Consider the following 17549-nt stretch of genomic DNA (forward strand, 5'->3'; position numbering starts at 1 on the left):
AAACAAGACAGAGTAATTCAACTTCTTAGCACAACCCTCTGTATACAAGCTGCTCTGTATACAACATGAGGAGGGGATGTTTGTACTTAGAAGCCTTCTTACAGTGTCAGAAGTTTTTCCATATAAAGATTTGTATAGATCTACTTGTTTGGCTTTATACTCAAAAGGAAAATACTGCCAGTATTTTTTCATTGCTTTCTCCCAACTAATGCTGAGCTAGCAACACTTTCTGGGCTACTGTAAAAAAATCTGACATCACATCCATTTCACAGGTCACTTTTCACAGCATCTGCTTAAGTGAAGAAGTTTTCCCACAACAGCTGAGCAAACATCTGGATGGATAAAGGAGGACAGTGATTAATCTCATTACAATCTCAAGTTTCTACAAAAATACAGCACAAGCTTAGTTATCTTGGGAGTATTGATGCCAACCCTATACATGCTGTCACAAGTTTATATTATAAAACTGGCTCCAAAGGAGAATTTGTCTCCAGGACTGTAGATCCAGACTTTTGAGAGAACAAAGATTAAAAAAAAGAAAAAAGATATTAGAGGCCAGTATTAGAATACCAACTTTGAAATCAAAACTGACCTTTCTGAACACCTGCTCAGCGGACTACCTATTGTGGAAGTTCAGTTCTTGGCAAATCAGAAAGGCCACAGTTCTGAGCAGTAATCGACTTCTACTTTGCTTTAAAAATCACAGATAAACAATAGTAAGAATTTAACAGCTGAGGAACAAGCATGCTTTCTGCTTTCAGTCTTACAGAAAAAACAGATGAGATGCTTCAAGAATGAAACAAGTGAGCTCTAACTGGAGTAGAGAGAGTCCTGCTGAGGGCAGTTGCAGTGCAGTACCTTGAAAAACCCAACGGAGTTTGAACATTAGGATTTACATCCTGAAAGAATTAAATATATTTCTGTCTCCTTCTCAAAGAAGGAAAAGGAGACTAAATGACACCGCAAGTATCCTGCCACCTAAAAATAAAAGCCACCAAGGAGCCCAAGAGTCTCTGCTGGATGACAGCTATAAAACAGATGACCTTGCACAGATCTTTGCCAGCTTGACAGTGAGACAGGTAAATTCCTCCTGTTACTTCCCATCTCCCATACATGCAAAGCATTTAAGGATGTGAGAGTACACAGTCATTTTAGTGGTGTAACTGAATTCCAAAGTGTTTGCAAGATGGAGCCTGTATTTTGAAGGCTTTGCTCAAGTTCAAAGGTTCTTAAAGACTTAAGAATATAAACCAAATGACAACCAAGCAGACCTTGTCATCACTAGTCATTTGATTGTTAATCAATTAAAACTAGTAAATAATAAAGATACAATTACAGCAGTTTGGCTTTCCTCTTATTTATCCAGTTCTAAATGATGCTTCTTCTGCTGTATTACTGCAGGGGTGTTATATTCAACACTTTCTAAATTCAACAGTATTGCCAGATTCAGCAATATGAGGTGTGCACAGTTACTTTCTCAGTTCAGATGCAATTCACCTATAGAATTGATTTTAGAGATTCAGAAGGGACAAAATATGGACATCAGAGCGTTAACTCTCTCATTCCTGAATGCTGTTTAAATACATATTTTCATGTCTACCAAAGTGTTTTTAATCTTTACCACATTCTTTAAATAAAGAAAATCTAGAAGTTGGTAACACAGACCAAAGGACAGTATTCAACAAATGCTGTCTGTAAGCCTTGGGGGAACAACGGCAAAATTGTATCTGCGTGCAACTTTAAAGCAATGTTGCTGGCATTGACTAGTCCAAAACAATAGTGGTAACTTCTTACCTTCATGGGTGCTGAGCCTATGCTTCCATATCATTCTGCAACTTTTATTTCCCTCTAAATTTGAGTAGCTTATTCCCCTCCAAAAACATACCATGTTCACTGATTACTTTAAATCCCAGCAAGCACAGTTTAGGGAGAATGCTGCCCCCTCCTGCTCAGGGCTAGTTTTCATTTTTTCTTCCCCTCTAGGGCTGCTGAAGCTTGAGAAGGTCAAGAAAGATGCCAGTTTTACATTCCATTTGAAAATTATTTTAATACTATAAAACTCATTTGTTCACATATTTTGTACAAAAGATGAGTTGTTTTCTCGTAATTACAGGAGAATCATTTAAACCTTGTGATTTCAGCTAAGTAGGTCCAAAACAAAACAAGACTGGGTTCTACTGGTTCTGGAGGGTCCCAGTACAGCTCACCCAACGTCTCTTTCCAGTTTTGCTCTCATGATTATGGACCACCTTGCTAGAAAGCACCTCACCTCATTGGCTCTTTGGAGGCTTGTAGTGAATTCGGCAACGCTCATTAAATACCTGAGACACCAAAACAGAAGAACAAAAGTGAATCAGTCCTTGTCTAGCAGATGATCAGACCTTCACAGCTAGAACCAGCAATTATCTCTTCACATAGCCCCCATCTCAAGACTGCCCAGCCCTGCTCTACCAATAGTCGGTACTTACCAAGGTTTCTGTCTCCATTCACCTTCTCTCCAGGCTTTAGTGAATCCAAAACTTGCCTGGTGCTAGAAGACTGCATAGTGCTAAAAGTGTTCTCTCTCAGATAAGGCAGACCTATAATCCTGGTGATTTGTCTTTATCAAAGATACTGAGGCATTTTTTAAGAGGCAGGAAAGTTATCAGTGGCAGGATCTTGACAGCTGCGTTAAGTTCACTCAGGCATTCAAATTTGGACGTTGTATTCCTCTCTTCCTGAGAAACCCATTTTACGTTGTTGTGAGAGCTTAGAGGAGATGCAAATGCCCTTGGAAGCCACGTTCATAATATTAATTATTTGACTGTGGGTGCTGTTATTGCCAGCATTCCTATGCAAAGGGCATGCTGCTCTTGCCTCACATTTGACATCTTCTGTGGGTAAAATTTAACACACAGAACTAGTGACTGAAGACCATTTTCATTTAGCTTGAACTGCAGGCCTCAATAGCAGACTGTTTACCATAATGACAGCCAATAAACGTTATTTATTTCAAGTAAAGCAGTCTGAATCAAAAGCAGAAAGCATAGGCTCACACCAAAGTTACAGGTGCTCTTTACAAATGATTTAGATACTGTTTTGGCTCCAAAGAGCACCCAGCACACATCCTAGCAAATGACACAAGCACCACCAACCACCAAGTTGAGGCACTGGCACAGTTATCAATTCATCACCAGCACTCTTGCAAGAGCGTGTTTTGCCAAGGTATCCAGACACTTGTCAGATCCAAACGCCTTTGCTTTCCAAGATACCAAATAACAGGAGCTCTCCCATAGGTTTAACATGCAGTGACTGGTCTTGTAATTTTGGGGAAATTATGCTTTGCTTTAGATAAATATGTTATTTTAAACCATATCTTCCTAGAATTCTCTATTTCCACAGCTCCTCTCCTTATTCAAAGTTCAGAACCAATGGCAACTTCAGCAAAAGCGAAGTTTGCAGCCTGCAATACTTTTAAAGTTGATTCTTCAGATTTTTTTTTTAAACTTAATTTTCAACTTATTTTCAAATATAAGTTATTTTAAGAGACAGACATATATTGCAGACTGCTTCATATTGCAAAAAACGTAAAAATTGTAATGTAAGTTCTTTCACAACCCTGCCCTGTTATGTACACATAAAACGGACACCCCTAGAAGAGTTAAGAGTAAGATCTGAGATAAAAAAAGTGATAAAAGGAAGTTGTAGAAATTAAAGGTCATAAAGGGCTCCCATTCGGAACCATTTAGAATTACTTAGCAATTGCATAACTTTTGCCCATGGTTCGTCAAAGACATTTTAGAAGCATTTATGTCTTAAAAGGATACTGGAAATACTCTAAAACACTGTCTGGCTCTCTCATATCAAAGAATATACAAAAATAATCTCCCAAGAAGCTTTCAGCTTGCTATCACACAAACTTTTAAAGAGTCTTTAACAGACTCTTCAGACTCTGGAAGGAAGATCGATACTGCAATCTTATTAACACTACCTCCTCTTTTTAGTATCATCTACCATCAGATCTCAGTGTGTCACTCAAGCTGGTTAACTCTCAGAGTCTACCTGTGAAGTGTTATTCTTGCTTTTTGGACAGGAAAAACAGTGTCTGAGACACCTTAAAATTCACATTGCTATGCATAAGTTTGATTTTGCTGCCTTTATGTATTAATACAAAACATTCTTGTGGCAAATTCCAGAGCAAAGGCAGCATAGAGAGAATACTTTGAGTGTCTTGTTTTGGAAGTCACTTCCTCAACCATATGCATTTCTATAAAGCAGTATCTTTCTGTATCCACTATCCTTACAGCTACCCAGGTTAAATATTTTAAAATAATTTCTTTTTTTCCAATCAGATTTTTCCAAATAGCTTTGGGTTTGTTAGGATTAATCTAAATATACAAGCGTACTTTCCAACCAAAAGTCTGTAACACTGAAAGAGAGCTGAGATCCTCACATGCAAACCAATAACCACTTCCATGTAATAATTTGTATCACTGCAGTCCACAACTATGACAGGGTCTAATTCCTTTACTGAGATAATATTTTCACAGACAGACAATATGCTTACATACAGAGGGAGGCAATAGCAGAGATGGAGATAAAATCCAGAAGTACTGGGTCTTCAAGCCCTTCTCTAAACACCAGCTTGCAGCAGGCCAAAATATTCCTGTTCATGTGCATATCTCACTATTTATAAACCAAATGTTCGCCAGCTTCAGGAAAGGAAAAAACAAAACAAAAACAAAACAAAAAAACCCTAACACTTCTTCACCAGCAAAAGTTTAATGAAGCTACAGGAAACCACTGGCATTAACGCTAAGTTTGGTGCCAACAGAGCTCTGGGCTCTACCTTTAGAATGGAGATAGAGTTTTGGTGTGTGTGTGCTGGGGGGTAACTGTACTTTTTTGTGTGTTGCAGGGTGGGAGGGTTGTGTTTTTCTTGTTTGTTTGATTTTTAATAAATAAATCTGATACCAGACTTACCACAAAATATTTGCTACTGATGGCTTACAGCAGGCTGTTGAGGTTGCGGTGTTGCACAGTCATATCCAGGCTGGCTTTTAATTAATAAAGCTTAATGGCATGGTTAGCTTTTTAAGAGAACACAGAGGCAGTACTGACTGCAACATGTACCTGAGAAACTGTGTAAACAATCATCTATTCATGCAGCATTGAGCCACATTGTAGTGACTAGACCTCCAAGAATACACAAAATTTAAAGCTGTATTGCATTTACACTGATGGGATCTAGGGGACTAAAATCTTGAAGTAGAGCTCAACAAAGGAACTGCAGACAGTATTAGCTATTTGCAAAGACCCCTTTCACATTTAATGAGGGGAAAAAGGTTATTTATCCAGTATTGAAAGCTCTGAAGAGCTACAACAGACCAGGAGAGGATGATAGGAGTGAAATGCTGCAGTGACACAACACAGCCACCTCAGAATCTAATTTCAGGGTTAAGATCACTTTATAACAAGACTGCCTGAGGCCATCAATCCAGAGGTTGATCTGACATCTCCACTGACATAGGAGAGCAACAGCAAAACTCCCTGTCCCACCAGGGAGCACCAGTCCCAGCCTGTAGAACTTCCATGAGAAAAAGGTCCAACTTCTATAGCCCCACTCTCCTCTGGCCTCTGCTCAGAAGGGCGATCAGCACCAAACAGAGCTGTATTTAAAAGACTCGTCCCTCTGACAATGGAAGAGGCTCAGGAAAGCTTTACATACAGGCCACCACGGAGAAATCTGAGGTCCTGAGCCACCGAGAAAGACCGAGTCCTTCCTCCCCCCTAAATCAGCCACTTTTCTTTCCTCTGCAGTGCAACTGAAAAGCTTTGATCTTTGCATCCAGAGCAGGGAAGATGACAGACCTGAAGCATTTCCTCCCCAAACTGTCCTCACTTATTTCTTATTCACTCGCCTCATAAGGCATCAGTCTCACACCTCCTATGCAGGGCTGTTTGTTCAAACAAATAGGACAGAACAATCATCACTTTTTAAAATGACTGCTGAGTACCTTCCAGCTTCTGTCGTTTACCACTTCTTCAACATTCAGCTCCGACTGCATCAGTTTCAACTGCAGAAGAGAGCAGATAAAGGAAGCGGTTATAGTCAAATGATCCTCCCAGCAGCCTCCAGTATTCACTACCATTGCAACTTTCTTGATCACAACCCCTGTACCCAGTGTGCATCCCCTCTGATGGGGCAGATTGAAGGGCATAATGTGTAATCACCTGAAAGCATGGTCCTTCCAGTCAGCCAATGCTTAAGGCAGACTGAAGAAGTCCATAAGGAGTGTGGAGAAGGGAGACTTGCAATACAAGTCTTCTGGCAGAAGCAGCTACTGATTACTAATGCTTTGTTCTTCACTGAATATTGCCCATTTAGATTTGCTAGCAATGAACTGATTAACCCTAATGGCTTTGCAGACAAAAAAAAAAAACTATGCATGATTCAAACACTGAGAACAGGGAATGACAGTGGTAGGGTTAGCTCTGCAGCCTCAAGTTCTCATTCTTCCACATATGCGTTATTAGAGTCGGGTAAGAAGCTGGGAGCAAATCCAGAACTGAACACACAGCGCTCAGATTCTGCATTCAGGATGAGGCTCATTGAAAGATCCCCTCCACTTCCTTCACTGTCTAGTCTGTGCACTGGCCCACACAGGGTCTGCAGGAACAGATCGCGTGTGCCATGCTGTCTGAACCAGTCAGTACGGAATGCAAACACAGTAGCACAAATGAGGTTTACACAGATGCAAGAACTGCAGCAAAAGACACCACAAGAAGTAATTCCTGAGCACTCCCAGGAGAGACACAAGAATCTCTCTTTGCTTAGCATCTATTAGGAACTCCAAGGGGCACATGCGATGTTTTCAGACCCAAGCTAACTTGACACCACCATGAGGCTCCGAAGCAGCAGTAGAGGATTTGAGAACCTATTTGCTATTTATGCCCATGTTTAGGCTTTATTTTTGTTGAGTCTTTAACGCAACAGACTAAGGATCAGAGTAGCTCCATTTTGAACACTTCATTCCAATTACGGAGTTGGTGAACAGGTGCAAACCCACAGAGCAAAAACCTTCCCTTCAAAAACCTTCCAAGCAGGACGTCCAGACACACACAGCTAATATAGCTGTTGGATGAACTTTTACCTACTCAAGAGAACTCCAAACCATGAAATAACAACCCAGCATTAACAGGGTGGCCAGCTGACCAAGATTAGTCTCAAGAAAATAACCTCTCAGAAGATCTTTAGCATTTCAAAGCAAGCTTTTTCCTACTTTAAAAGCTTCTTACTTAAAAATAATTTAATTTTCACATGCTGAAAAGATCAGGGGGGGTCTTGATGGAAAAATTCCCGTGGGACTTAGTTAGTAGATGGAAAAAGGTGGGCAAAACTACTGGAATTTCCAGTAGTAGGCCAGGCAGCTTCTTCACTTGCAGCATAAGGCTTTCTGCTTAAAATAAAGAATTTAAGTGCACATCTGCAGACCACTGGCTTCAAAAACCACTCTGATGCAACAGGGCCATCATGACAGGCATGGGCATTTTCCGCCCCTCCGCCAAATGACTTCTTTTAAAGACACTAGTCTTTCTAGTTTGACTAGATATGAATTAAAAAACAAACAGAAAAATCCAAACATGGACAATCACCATCATTCTTCTCATATTTTCCCCAAAAAATTAAGGCAGGTAAAGAGGATTTGTATAGCCAGCACTCAAGGACTTCTCTAGAAATTAATGCCAAGTTTTAGTCATAGGAAAGATCCACAGGTCTGGAAGACACAAACTGGTTTACAATTGTCTGGACTGTCATATTAACTGCCTTTGATACCCGGCCTAAGTAAAACTAATATTTTAGTCTTTTTCTTAAAGTTGCATGCCTGAACAGCAATATAATTAATCAACATGGATATACAGACAGTTAAAAAAAAGAAAAAAAAAAAGAGAAAAAAAAAAGGAAATACCTTGGCATTTTAACAAGCCTTACCAATTTGCTTGATAAAGCTATTAATGATTATGCTCCATGTTTTGGATTTCCAGAATTTGGTCAGATATTTTATGACATTTTGTTTAAGAAAACTAAGAGGATACAAAATTAATTTAATAATCAAATGATATTTTTCTGTAGGCAGACTGCAAGAACTGGCTCCTAGCCCCACAGAACTTCAATTATCATTTAATCAATGACCCAGAAGATATTGCTTTGAATAAATTCCTCCAATTTCATTCATCAGCAAGATGAAAGAAGCATTAATAACAAGACCAAACAGATCTGTATTGTAACCAAAAAATATGCATTTGAAAAGCAAAATTGGGGAAGGGGGGGGGAGGGGAGAAGGGGGGGGGAGGGGAGAAGGGGGGAGAAGGGGGGGGAAGGGGGGGGAGGGGGGGGAGGGGGGGGGAGGGAAAAGGGGGGGGAAGGGAAAAGGGGGGGGGAAGGGAAAAGGGGGGGGGAAGGGAAAAGGGGGGGGGAAGGGAAAAGGGGGGGGGAAGGGAAAAGGGGGGGGGAAGGGAAAAGGGGGGGGAAGGGAAAAGGGGGGGGAAGGGAAAAGGGGGGGGGAAGGGAAAAGGGGGGGGGAAGGGAAAAGGGGGGGGGAAGGGAAAAGGGGGGGGGAAGGGAAAAGGGGGGGGGAAGGGAAAAGGGGGGGGAAGGGAAAAGGGGGGGGAAGGGAAAAGGGGGGGGAAGGGAAAAGGGGGGGGAAGGGAAAAGGGGGGGGAAGGGAAAAGGGGGGGGAAGGGAAAAGGGGGGGGAAGGGAAAAGGGGGGGGGAAGGGAAAAGGGGGGGGGAAGGGAAAAGGGGGGGGGAAGGGAAAAGGGGGGGGGAAGGGAAAAGGGGGGGGGAAGGGAAAAGGGGGGGGGAAGGGAAAAGGGGGGGGGAAGGGAAAAGGGGGGGGGAAGGGAAAAGGGGGGGGAAGGGAAAAGGGGGGGGAAGGGAAAAGGGGGGGGAAGGGAAAAGGGGGGGGAAGGGAAAAGGGGGGGGAAGGGAAAAGGGGGGGGAAGGGAAAAGGGGGGGGAAGGGAAAAGGGGGGGGAAGGGAAAAGGGGGGGGAAGGGAAAAGGGGGGGGAAGGGAAAAGGGGGGGGAAGGGAAAAGGGGGGGGAAGGGAAAAGGGGGGGGAAGGGAAAAGGGGGGGGAAGGGAAAAGGGGGGGGAAGGGAAAAGGGGGGGGAAGGGAAAAGGGGGGGGAAGGGAAAAGGGGGGGGAAGGGAAAAGGGGGGGGAAGGGAAAAGGGGGGGGAAGGGAAAAGGGGGGGGAAGGGAAAAGGGGGGGGAAGGGAAAAGGGGGGGGAAGGGAAAAGGGGGGGGAAGGGAAAAGGGGGGGGAAGGGAAAAGGGGGGGGAAGGGAAAAGGGGGGGGAAGGGAAAAGGGGGGGGGAAGGGAAAAGGGGGGGGAAGGGAAAAGGGGGGGGAAGGGAAAAGGGGGGGGAAGGGAAAAGGGGGGGGAAGGGAAAAGGGGGGGGGAAGGGAAAAGGGGGGGGGAAGGGAAAAGGGGGGGGGAAGGGAAAAGGGGGGGGGAAGGGAAAAGGGGGGGGGAAGGGAAAAGGGGGGGGGAAGGGAAAAGGGGGGGGGAAGGGAAAAGGGGGGGGGAAGGGAAAAGGGGGGGGGAAGGGAAAAGGGGGGGGGAAGGGAAAAGGGGGGGGGAAGGGAAAAGGGGGGGGGAAGGGAAAAGGGGGGGGGAAGGGAAAAGGGGGGGGGAAGGGAAAAGGGGGGGGGAAGGGAAAAGGGGGGGGGAAGGGAAAAGGGGGGGGGAAGGGAAAAGGGGGGGGGAAGGGAAAAGGGGGGGGGAAGGGAAAAGGGGGGGGGAAGGGAAAAGGGGGGGGGAAGGGAAAAGGGGGGGGGAAGGGAAAGGGGGGGGGAAGGGAAAAGGGGGGGGAAGGGAAAAGGGGGGGGAAGGGAAAAGGGGGGGGAAGGGAAAAGGGGGGGGAAGGGAAAAGGGGGGGAAGGGAAAAGGGGGGGGAAGGGAAAAGGGGGGGGAAGGGAAAAGGGGGGGGAAGGGAAAAGGGGGGGGAAGGGAAAAGGGGGGGGAAGGGAAAAGGGGGGGGAAGGGAAAAGGGGGGGGAAGGGAAAAGGGGGGGGAAGGGAAAAGGGGGGGGAAGGGAAAAGGGGGGGGAAGGGAAAAGGGGGGGGAAGGGAAAAGGGGGGGGAAGGGAAAAGGGGGGGGAAGGGAAAAGGGGGGGGAAGGGAAAAGGGGGGGGAAGGGAAAAGGGGGGGGAAGGGAAAAGGGGGGGGAAGGGAAAAGGGGGGGGAAGGGAAAAGGGGGGGGAAGGGAAAAGGGGGGGGAAGGGAAAAGGGGGGGGAAGGGAAAAGGGGGGGGAAGGGAAAAGGGGGGGGAAGGGAAAAGGGGGGGGAAGGGAAAAGGGGGGGGAAGGGAAAAGGGGGGGGAAGGGAAAAGGGGGGGGAAGGGAAAAGGGGGGGGAAGGAAAAGGGGGGGGAAGGGAAAAGGGGGGGGGAAGGGAAAAGGGGGGGGGAAGGGAAAAGGGGGGGGGAAGGGAAAAGGGGGGGGGAAGGGAAAAGGGGGGGGGAAGGGAAAAGGGGGGGGGAAGGGAAAAGGGGGGGGGAAGGGAAAAGGGGGGGGGAAGGGAAAAGGGGGGGGGAAGGGAAAAGGGGGGGGGAAGGGAAAAGGGGGGGGAAGGGAAAAGGGGGGGGGAAGGGAAAAGGGGGGGGGAAGGGAAAAGGGGGGGGGAAGGGAAAAGGGGGGGGGAAGGGAAAAGGGGGGGGAAGGGAAAAGGGGGGGGAAGGGAAAAGGGGGGGGAAGGGAAAAGGGGGGGGAAGGGAAAAGGGGGGGGAAGGGAAAAGGGGGGGGAAGGGAAAAGGGGGGGGAAGGGAAAAGGGGGGGGAAGGGAAAAGGGGGGGGAAGGGAAAAGGGGGGGGAAGGGAAAAGGGGGGGGAAGGGAAAAGGGGGGGGAAGGGAAAAGGGGGGGGAAGGGAAAAGGGGGGGGAAGGGAAAAGGGGGGGGAAGGGAAAAGGGGGGGGAAGGGAAAAGGGGGGGGAAGGGAAAAGGGGGGGGAAGGGAAAAGGGGGGGAAGGGAAAAGGGGGGGAAGGGAAAAGGGGGGGGAAGGGAAAAGGGGGGGGAAGGGAAAAGGGGGGGGAAGGGAAAAGGGGGGGGGAAGGGAAAAGGGGGGGGGAAGGGAAAAGGGGGGGGGAAGGGAAAAGGGGGGGGGAAGGGAAAAGGGGGGGAAGGGAAAAGAAAAATCTCACAAGTATCCAAATGCAGGTTAGAGCAGTATGACCAAAAGATTTCTGGGGTGTTCCCAAAACATGGATTGCTTTTAACATTTTAAATTACCACTAATTATTAAGCATTATTGTTGTGGTCCTCCGAAAAGTTTTAGTGGCAGGTTTTGGGCTCCGTAACTCAAAGATTCAAAGAATTGGCTCCACAAACAAAAATCGCAGAAAACGCTAGGCTTCCATTCTGGTTTTCCAGACCGATATGGATGCGTGTTAGAAGTTCTGTAAGTGACACTTTAAGGACAAAGCCACTTGTGTGTGGCCTGGTTCTTTAAATCTGAGTTCACAATGGAGCACGTCTCTGAAGAACGCCTGTTGAACAATTCTCTCACTTAATGACCTGGGAAAATCAGATGCTGGTCCTTGAACCCTTGAGTTCAAATCATCTCCTTAGGAAGCTCTCCAACTGCAACTGCATCAGCACTCAACTGCTCTTGGATACAGGGGCAACGACAGGCTCCTCTTGGATGTACAGGTAGCAAGTGGGTTTTGAGGAAGTTCAGCATCACAAAAAACAAAGTTTCAGGACCATCCACCTATCTTTTAAAGTCCTACAACACTATAGCAGGGAAAGCTGTACCTATGATAAAGGGCCCCGATATGATGGTGGGATGTCTAGCTATTATGAGAACAGCCGTTATATTGGAAACTCAAAGACGTGAATTTAGAAGCCCTGGTTGAGACAGTCCTCAACTGAGGAAGGCTCATTAAACTGCTGAAGGTAGCAGGCACACCTAGCCAGTGTATGCAAAAGAGCAATAAGCAAATAATCTTATCTGGTGTGTTCTTCAAGCATATGGGGTGAAAAAAAAAGAGAAATGCAAAGCGAACACAAGTCACACAGATGGAGCATGTTTGAAGGAGAATGTCTAATGAAACCAATAGGACAGTTCACATCCCTGCTAACCTCCTGCTAGAGTTATATGTGCAGTATCCTTTCCCCTAAAAAACAGGCTCTGGAAGGGAGCTAAGAACTCCAGAGAGGTTCCTTTCTCCATTTCTGATACCCCCACCTTGTAGCTGTACTGTTCACCTCTGATGAAGTACACTTTCCGTTTGCTCTATGGCCTTCAATCCTATCGGCCAGACACTGAGAGGGGTGCACATGCTAAAGTTCCTTATGCAACCCAAGAAACACTCACACCATCACAATGCACTCAAAAAAATTCCAAGAAATATTGAGCAACAACAACAAAAAAAAGGCTAAGTGGAATTTAAGGTTGCCTGGCAGCTCATCCTAGACAACAAGGACCCTGATCAACACACTGAGTGATAAAGATGCTTCTCAAGGTGATAAAAAAAAGGCACAGTTTTAAGGCTGTGTACCAGTGCGGTGCAAGAGACATACATAAAGCACATATTTCATTATTTTCTAGTGTTTTTATGTTGGCACTCATATCTGCAGTTTGCCAAGACACTAGCTTACACAGAGATAAAAAGGCAAGAGGAACCCACCAGGCATTTTGAAGGAAATAAACAAGACAGTTAAATTGTATGCTAAGTGGTGTTAGTCAGCGAAAACTAGAGTTCACTGTGGCAAAGCATGCATGCTTTTCTACTGTATTTGTGTAGGATCCACTTCAAGTTCTCTCCATCATGGAGGTCAGTCCCTTTGGGAAAGATACTCTCATCTTCCTCCCTAAGTAATCTCCGTCAAGCTCCACCACTCACCTTTGTCTGCTCTTTCCTGAGTTGCTTTAATAACACCATGTCATCCTGGGCCTTTTCCCTCTCTTCTCTGAGAGCTTTCACTACACTGGAAGTCTGAGCGATGCAGCTTTTGATGATTCGCTCTCTGCTGGTGTGAGCTTCCATCAGCTGATTGGGAGAGACAAAAAAGTCACAGCACCCAGTTCAGTGATCCAAGAGAACAAAAATCTCCACATTATAAGTTTAAGAGGCAAAACTTTCTGAAATCGAGGTACCGCTGTGCCTGTAGACCTCCCTTTGACTCTCTATAATCCATATGCTGAGAAGCAACACTGCTTAGAGTGGTAGCTACCAAGCTGATCTGATGGTATCAAATAAAAGCCAAAGATATGCATGAACAGGAGGTTTTGAAAGCAATGCAGAAGTGTGCTAGCACCAGTTTTTAAATTAAAGCATGGGCTGGGCTAACACCATCCACTGAAGTCTGAAATACATCTTGAAGGATTGGTATTGCAGAACAAATGAATACTCCACATGGTTTTATAGCGAAGTACATTTTTTACATGCACATGGTTTAGCTACATAGAGAAGTCAAGTATGCCAGTTATGGATACATAAAGCATGGTGTATCAAGCCAGTTGTTTCCTAAGAAGCTGAGGATGCCCTGCTGTAGTGGACACTGCATGTAACAAAACGTCAAGGAATGAGTGGAAGTTAAAGGAACAGACACTTACAGACTGGTAGAGCTCTTTACATGTCTGGCTGGCATCAACTTTCCCTACAAAGGAAGCTGTTGGAATTGTAGTGTTTAATTCATGGACGATTCTGTCATCGATCGTCCTCATCACCCTGAGCAACTCCTGTATCAAAAAAAATCCTTGCTTATATCTCTGAGAATAGGCTACTGAAAAGAAAATTTGCATGATTAAGTCTTTTAATACAAAGTAGAAGGTAAAATAGAAAGTAAAGGTAGATCGCTTAGAAACAGCAAAAACCCCAGGCCAACCAGTCTCCACATGCAGGGAGTATTTGCTGCAATCCAATTAGTTGCCTTAGTAGCAAAAGTCAGAGAGAGAGACAATGAGGTACATTTGAAAAACTAAAATCTTCCTGAAACCTTCCCCCCGCCGCCCCCAGCAGTGGGGCCATGGTCTCATTTATTTTCTCAGAAACATGACCAAATGGCCTCTCAAAAGACAGCTGGGGCAGAATTTTCCACACACAGAGTTTGTTTCCAGAGCTCCATCAGCACTAATGCTTACTAAAAGGAATGATGGAAATGGGAGACTGCAACAAAATAGCAAATTCATAATAAAAATAACACATTTTTAAACACCTTACCCCCCCTCAAAAAAAACCCAAACCCCCCAAAACAGCAACCATAGCCTCAGTCTATGTAGATCCTGTTCATACTGCTGAAGATACACTTTTTAAAGGAACACAAAATATAAAAAGAAAAAGGAGAGGTGTGGCCTAGATGCACACAAGTTGCTAGTTTCATGGACAGAGTTCCTGCACTATATAATTATGTGTGCTGAGAGGTGGACAAATGAGGCCTTGCCATTTATCTGTCCCCATTTAAATAACGTACTTTCTGAACAGTAGGGCAGGCATGCTCATTTGAGGATGGACCTTACTAAATATCTGTAGCTGGGGAAAAAAAAAAAAAAAAAAAGCATTCTTTTTAACTCTTGGAAGAACATGAGGGTTTTGATGATGCTACACAATTCAAAGAGCATATCTGGAAAGAAGCAAGCGCCTCGTAGACTTCAAGATGGGGGGGGGGGGGGGGAAGGTATGTTCAGAACATGCTGGACTCGCGTTCCTCTGAGAACAGCCTACACACCCCAACAGCCACGAGCTCGTTTCAGCTGTTTCCAGAGGCGCCACCGCACCGCGGGGCACGGAGGCGCCCCGGCCCCGGGCCGCCCCCGCCGGCAGGACCCGGGCGACGCGAGCCCCCCCTCCCCGGGCTGCCCCCGCCATTTCCCGCCCGCAGCCGGGGAGGAGGGTGACCCTCCGGGCGCGCGCCCCCGCGGCCGGTTGCCAAGGAACGAGCGCGCGTGTGGGGCCGCCCCCCTCCCGCGTGGAGAGGCGGGTGGGGGGTGCGGCTCCCTCCGCCCGCCACGAGCGGATTACCTGGAACTCAGCGAAGTCCTCACAGCTCGCGGCTCTGCTGGGCGCCGCCATATTGGAAAGACCGAGGGCCGCGGCGGCGGCCAATCAAACCGGAGGAGGGCGGGATGACGCGCGGTGAAGGGCGGGGGCTAGGGCCGGGGCCAGTGCGTGGGGCGGTGCCCCGCCCCTCCCGCCGGGAGGGCGGGGCCGAGCCGTGACATTGGGGCGCTTGGGCTCGGCCGCGGCGGCTGCGGGCGGGGGTGCCATGTGGGTCCGCGCCGGTGAGTGACCTGCGGCACAGCGGGAGGCAGGGCGGGCAGAGCTCCCCGGGGGCGCTGGGGGCCCCGGCCCGCGGGGGCGCCGCGCGGCCTTGCCGCGGCGGTCGGGCGGCAGCGCTCGCGCTCCGCGGGGCTTGCAGGTGGCGTTTCCGCGAGGAGAATTTCGGGATTTTTTTTCAGGATCTTTTTTCGTTATTCCTTTAGGTTAAAGAATGGGTTAGAGCTTCCCTCCGGGGGGAGCCTTTTCTCAGAGCTGCCTTTTTCTTGCTAGCGCTCTGCCACGTCCGCGGCTTAGCGTTAGGACGTTGGTGAAATGCTGGTGTACGGTCCTCGAAATAGCACTGCCCAAAGGACATCTGAAGCGTGTCAATAGATAAGTTCCTTGAAGCTGCGATGTGTACTGTGTTTTAGAAATCGCCTGTAGGCTGTAATTTTGCAGGGCCATTTTTCTGCATAAGGTTAACAGGCAAGATCAAGTGATGGCTTATAGAATCGAGCTCGAGTTTCTCTGTTGGACTCTGTTGCAACCTAAATCTGTTGTTTCTTGCGTACTGTTAGTTTCGAACCTATTGTTTTTACTACTAGTTTTCTCTTGTAAAAAATAAAAAATAAACCTTCATTTCAAAGGTAGCGTTTTCACTCTCGTATTTTGAGTTAAGTCAGTGCCTTTGCTGCCTCTGCTTTCCCTTCCAGACTGGGTTGTTAAAGTGCTGGAAAGAAATGTTCCTTCAATTCTGTGGATGGCTAGAGGAATGGATCTGAAGATACAGAGAAGGCTTTGCAGCAAGCCCCAGGAAGAGAGTCAGCCTCAGCCACGAAGTAAGAGCTTTTGATAAAGATCAGGCTGTCTTTGTAGAGGAGTGCTTGAGCATTTCAGTGTTTCTGAAAGGTTGTATGCTTTATCTCAGAAAAAGTGCTGCCAGTTTGAAAAACCTGGACCAATGATGAAAACTTCATGAAATATTTAGATATCCAGGCTCTGATCATCTGGATGGGAATTTGGCTGACATGTATGTTAATATCCCTGATTTTGTGAGAAGGAATTCTTATCTTTGATTTAGACTGAAAAATCGAACATTAAAATTAGCAGTAAGATTTTTAGTTTTCAACAAAGTCTATAGTAAAATTTCCTTCTTGTGACAATAACATAGATTTCACTTTCTAGTAGGTCATTAGAGTCTTGTCTAATGTACAGCCCTACATGGAGGCTCTTCAGCTGCACTCTAGAACCAGCTATTCAACCCCAATGTAGAATACTGATGTTTAAGAACATAGTACTAGCTAAAGTACTTCTGCAGTTTTTCACAGTAGAAGCAGCTCCAGCCATATGCAAAACTCATCATGCCCTGCAGAAAACAGTCTGAATCATTGGTTTAGTTCATATTTAAGGAAAGGTCAGGTACAGTTCAGGTCGTGAAACATTTCATTGCTATAGATGGGACAGCTACGATGCTCTAATCAGACTTCCTGTATAACAGGTTACCTTTTTGACCCATCGATACTAGATAAAAGGAGCATACAGATGTGAAGCATTTTACATACATCTGTGTTAAAAACATATTATTAGAGCTGTACTGGGTGAGACTAAGGGTCTCTTTAACAGTGTTGTGTCTCCAGCAGCGGCCAGTAAAGGAAGGCCCTTACATTTTTGCAAAGGCCAACTGGAACAGTGGGCAATGGCAAGTATCTATGAAAGAGTACAGAAATAGGGCAAATGTTTAGTGTTTCTTTCCTAGACTGCTGTCCCTGCCACTAGTGAAGTTCTAGTCTTCAGCAGAGGTGGCACCTTTGTGTTTAATGGCCCTCGCTGGGTTTTCCTATCGTAAATTTGCCCAGTTTCCTGAAGCTGCATGTGTTTTAGCATACGTGTCCTGTGAAAAGGAGTTCCTCAGCTGAACTGTGCTGTGAGAAAATAAGTACAGTTTAGTGTTTGATTTTTTGAGTTTGGTATTTGCTATCTTCAGTCTGATGTTCCTTTATTCAATACTCCTTCTAGTACAGGAGCAATTTATTATAGTCCACCCTCTCCACGCCACTTACGATTCGGCAGCCCTCTGTTGTACTGAAGGGGGCTTCAATTACTGCTTTTCCAGGCTGAAGGGGGCTTAGTCTGTTAAATTGTTTCTTATATGAAGGCCATTCCATACCTCTGATCATCCTTCCAACTTTCTCTGTACCTGTTCTAGTTCCACTATAATGATTTTCGAGATGAGGGATCAGTATTTCACGTGCTCTTCAAAATGCTGGTGTCATGGTTTTATACAATGGCATAATGATGCTTTTGTATTG

The 17549-nt window shown here is 46.1% G+C and overlaps 1 protein-coding gene across 2 annotated transcripts; it reads right to left on the reverse strand.

Moving 5' to 3' along the window:
• Window position 1: 1 nt before the first annotated feature.
• MIX23 (mitochondrial matrix import factor 23) lies at window positions 2-15104 on the reverse strand. 2 transcript variants are annotated; one of them, XM_067302496.1, is made up of 6 exons: window positions 15004-15104; window positions 13599-13724; window positions 12886-13032; window positions 5997-6056; window positions 2270-2321; window positions 2-332 (listed from the first exon to the last, which is right to left on the reverse strand). In XM_067302496.1, the coding sequence occupies exons 1-5, from the start codon at window positions 15052-15054 to the stop codon at window positions 2271-2273; spliced, it is 435 nt and encodes a 144-aa protein (XP_067158597.1). In that variant the 5' UTR covers window positions 15055-15104; the 3' UTR covers window positions 2-332; window position 2270. The 2 variants fall into 2 exon arrangements, with proteins under 2 accessions (XP_067158597.1, XP_067158593.1); XM_067302492.1 differs by lacking the exon at window positions 2-332 and having other exon boundaries at window positions 2033-2321.
• Window positions 15105-17549: the final 2445 nt, after the last annotated feature.

The sequence above is a fragment of the Apteryx mantelli genome, chromosome 1, assembly GCF_036417845.1.
Source record: "Apteryx mantelli isolate bAptMan1 chromosome 1, bAptMan1.hap1, whole genome shotgun sequence".
Classification (NCBI taxonomy): Eukaryota; Metazoa; Chordata; class Aves; order Apterygiformes; family Apterygidae; genus Apteryx; species Apteryx mantelli.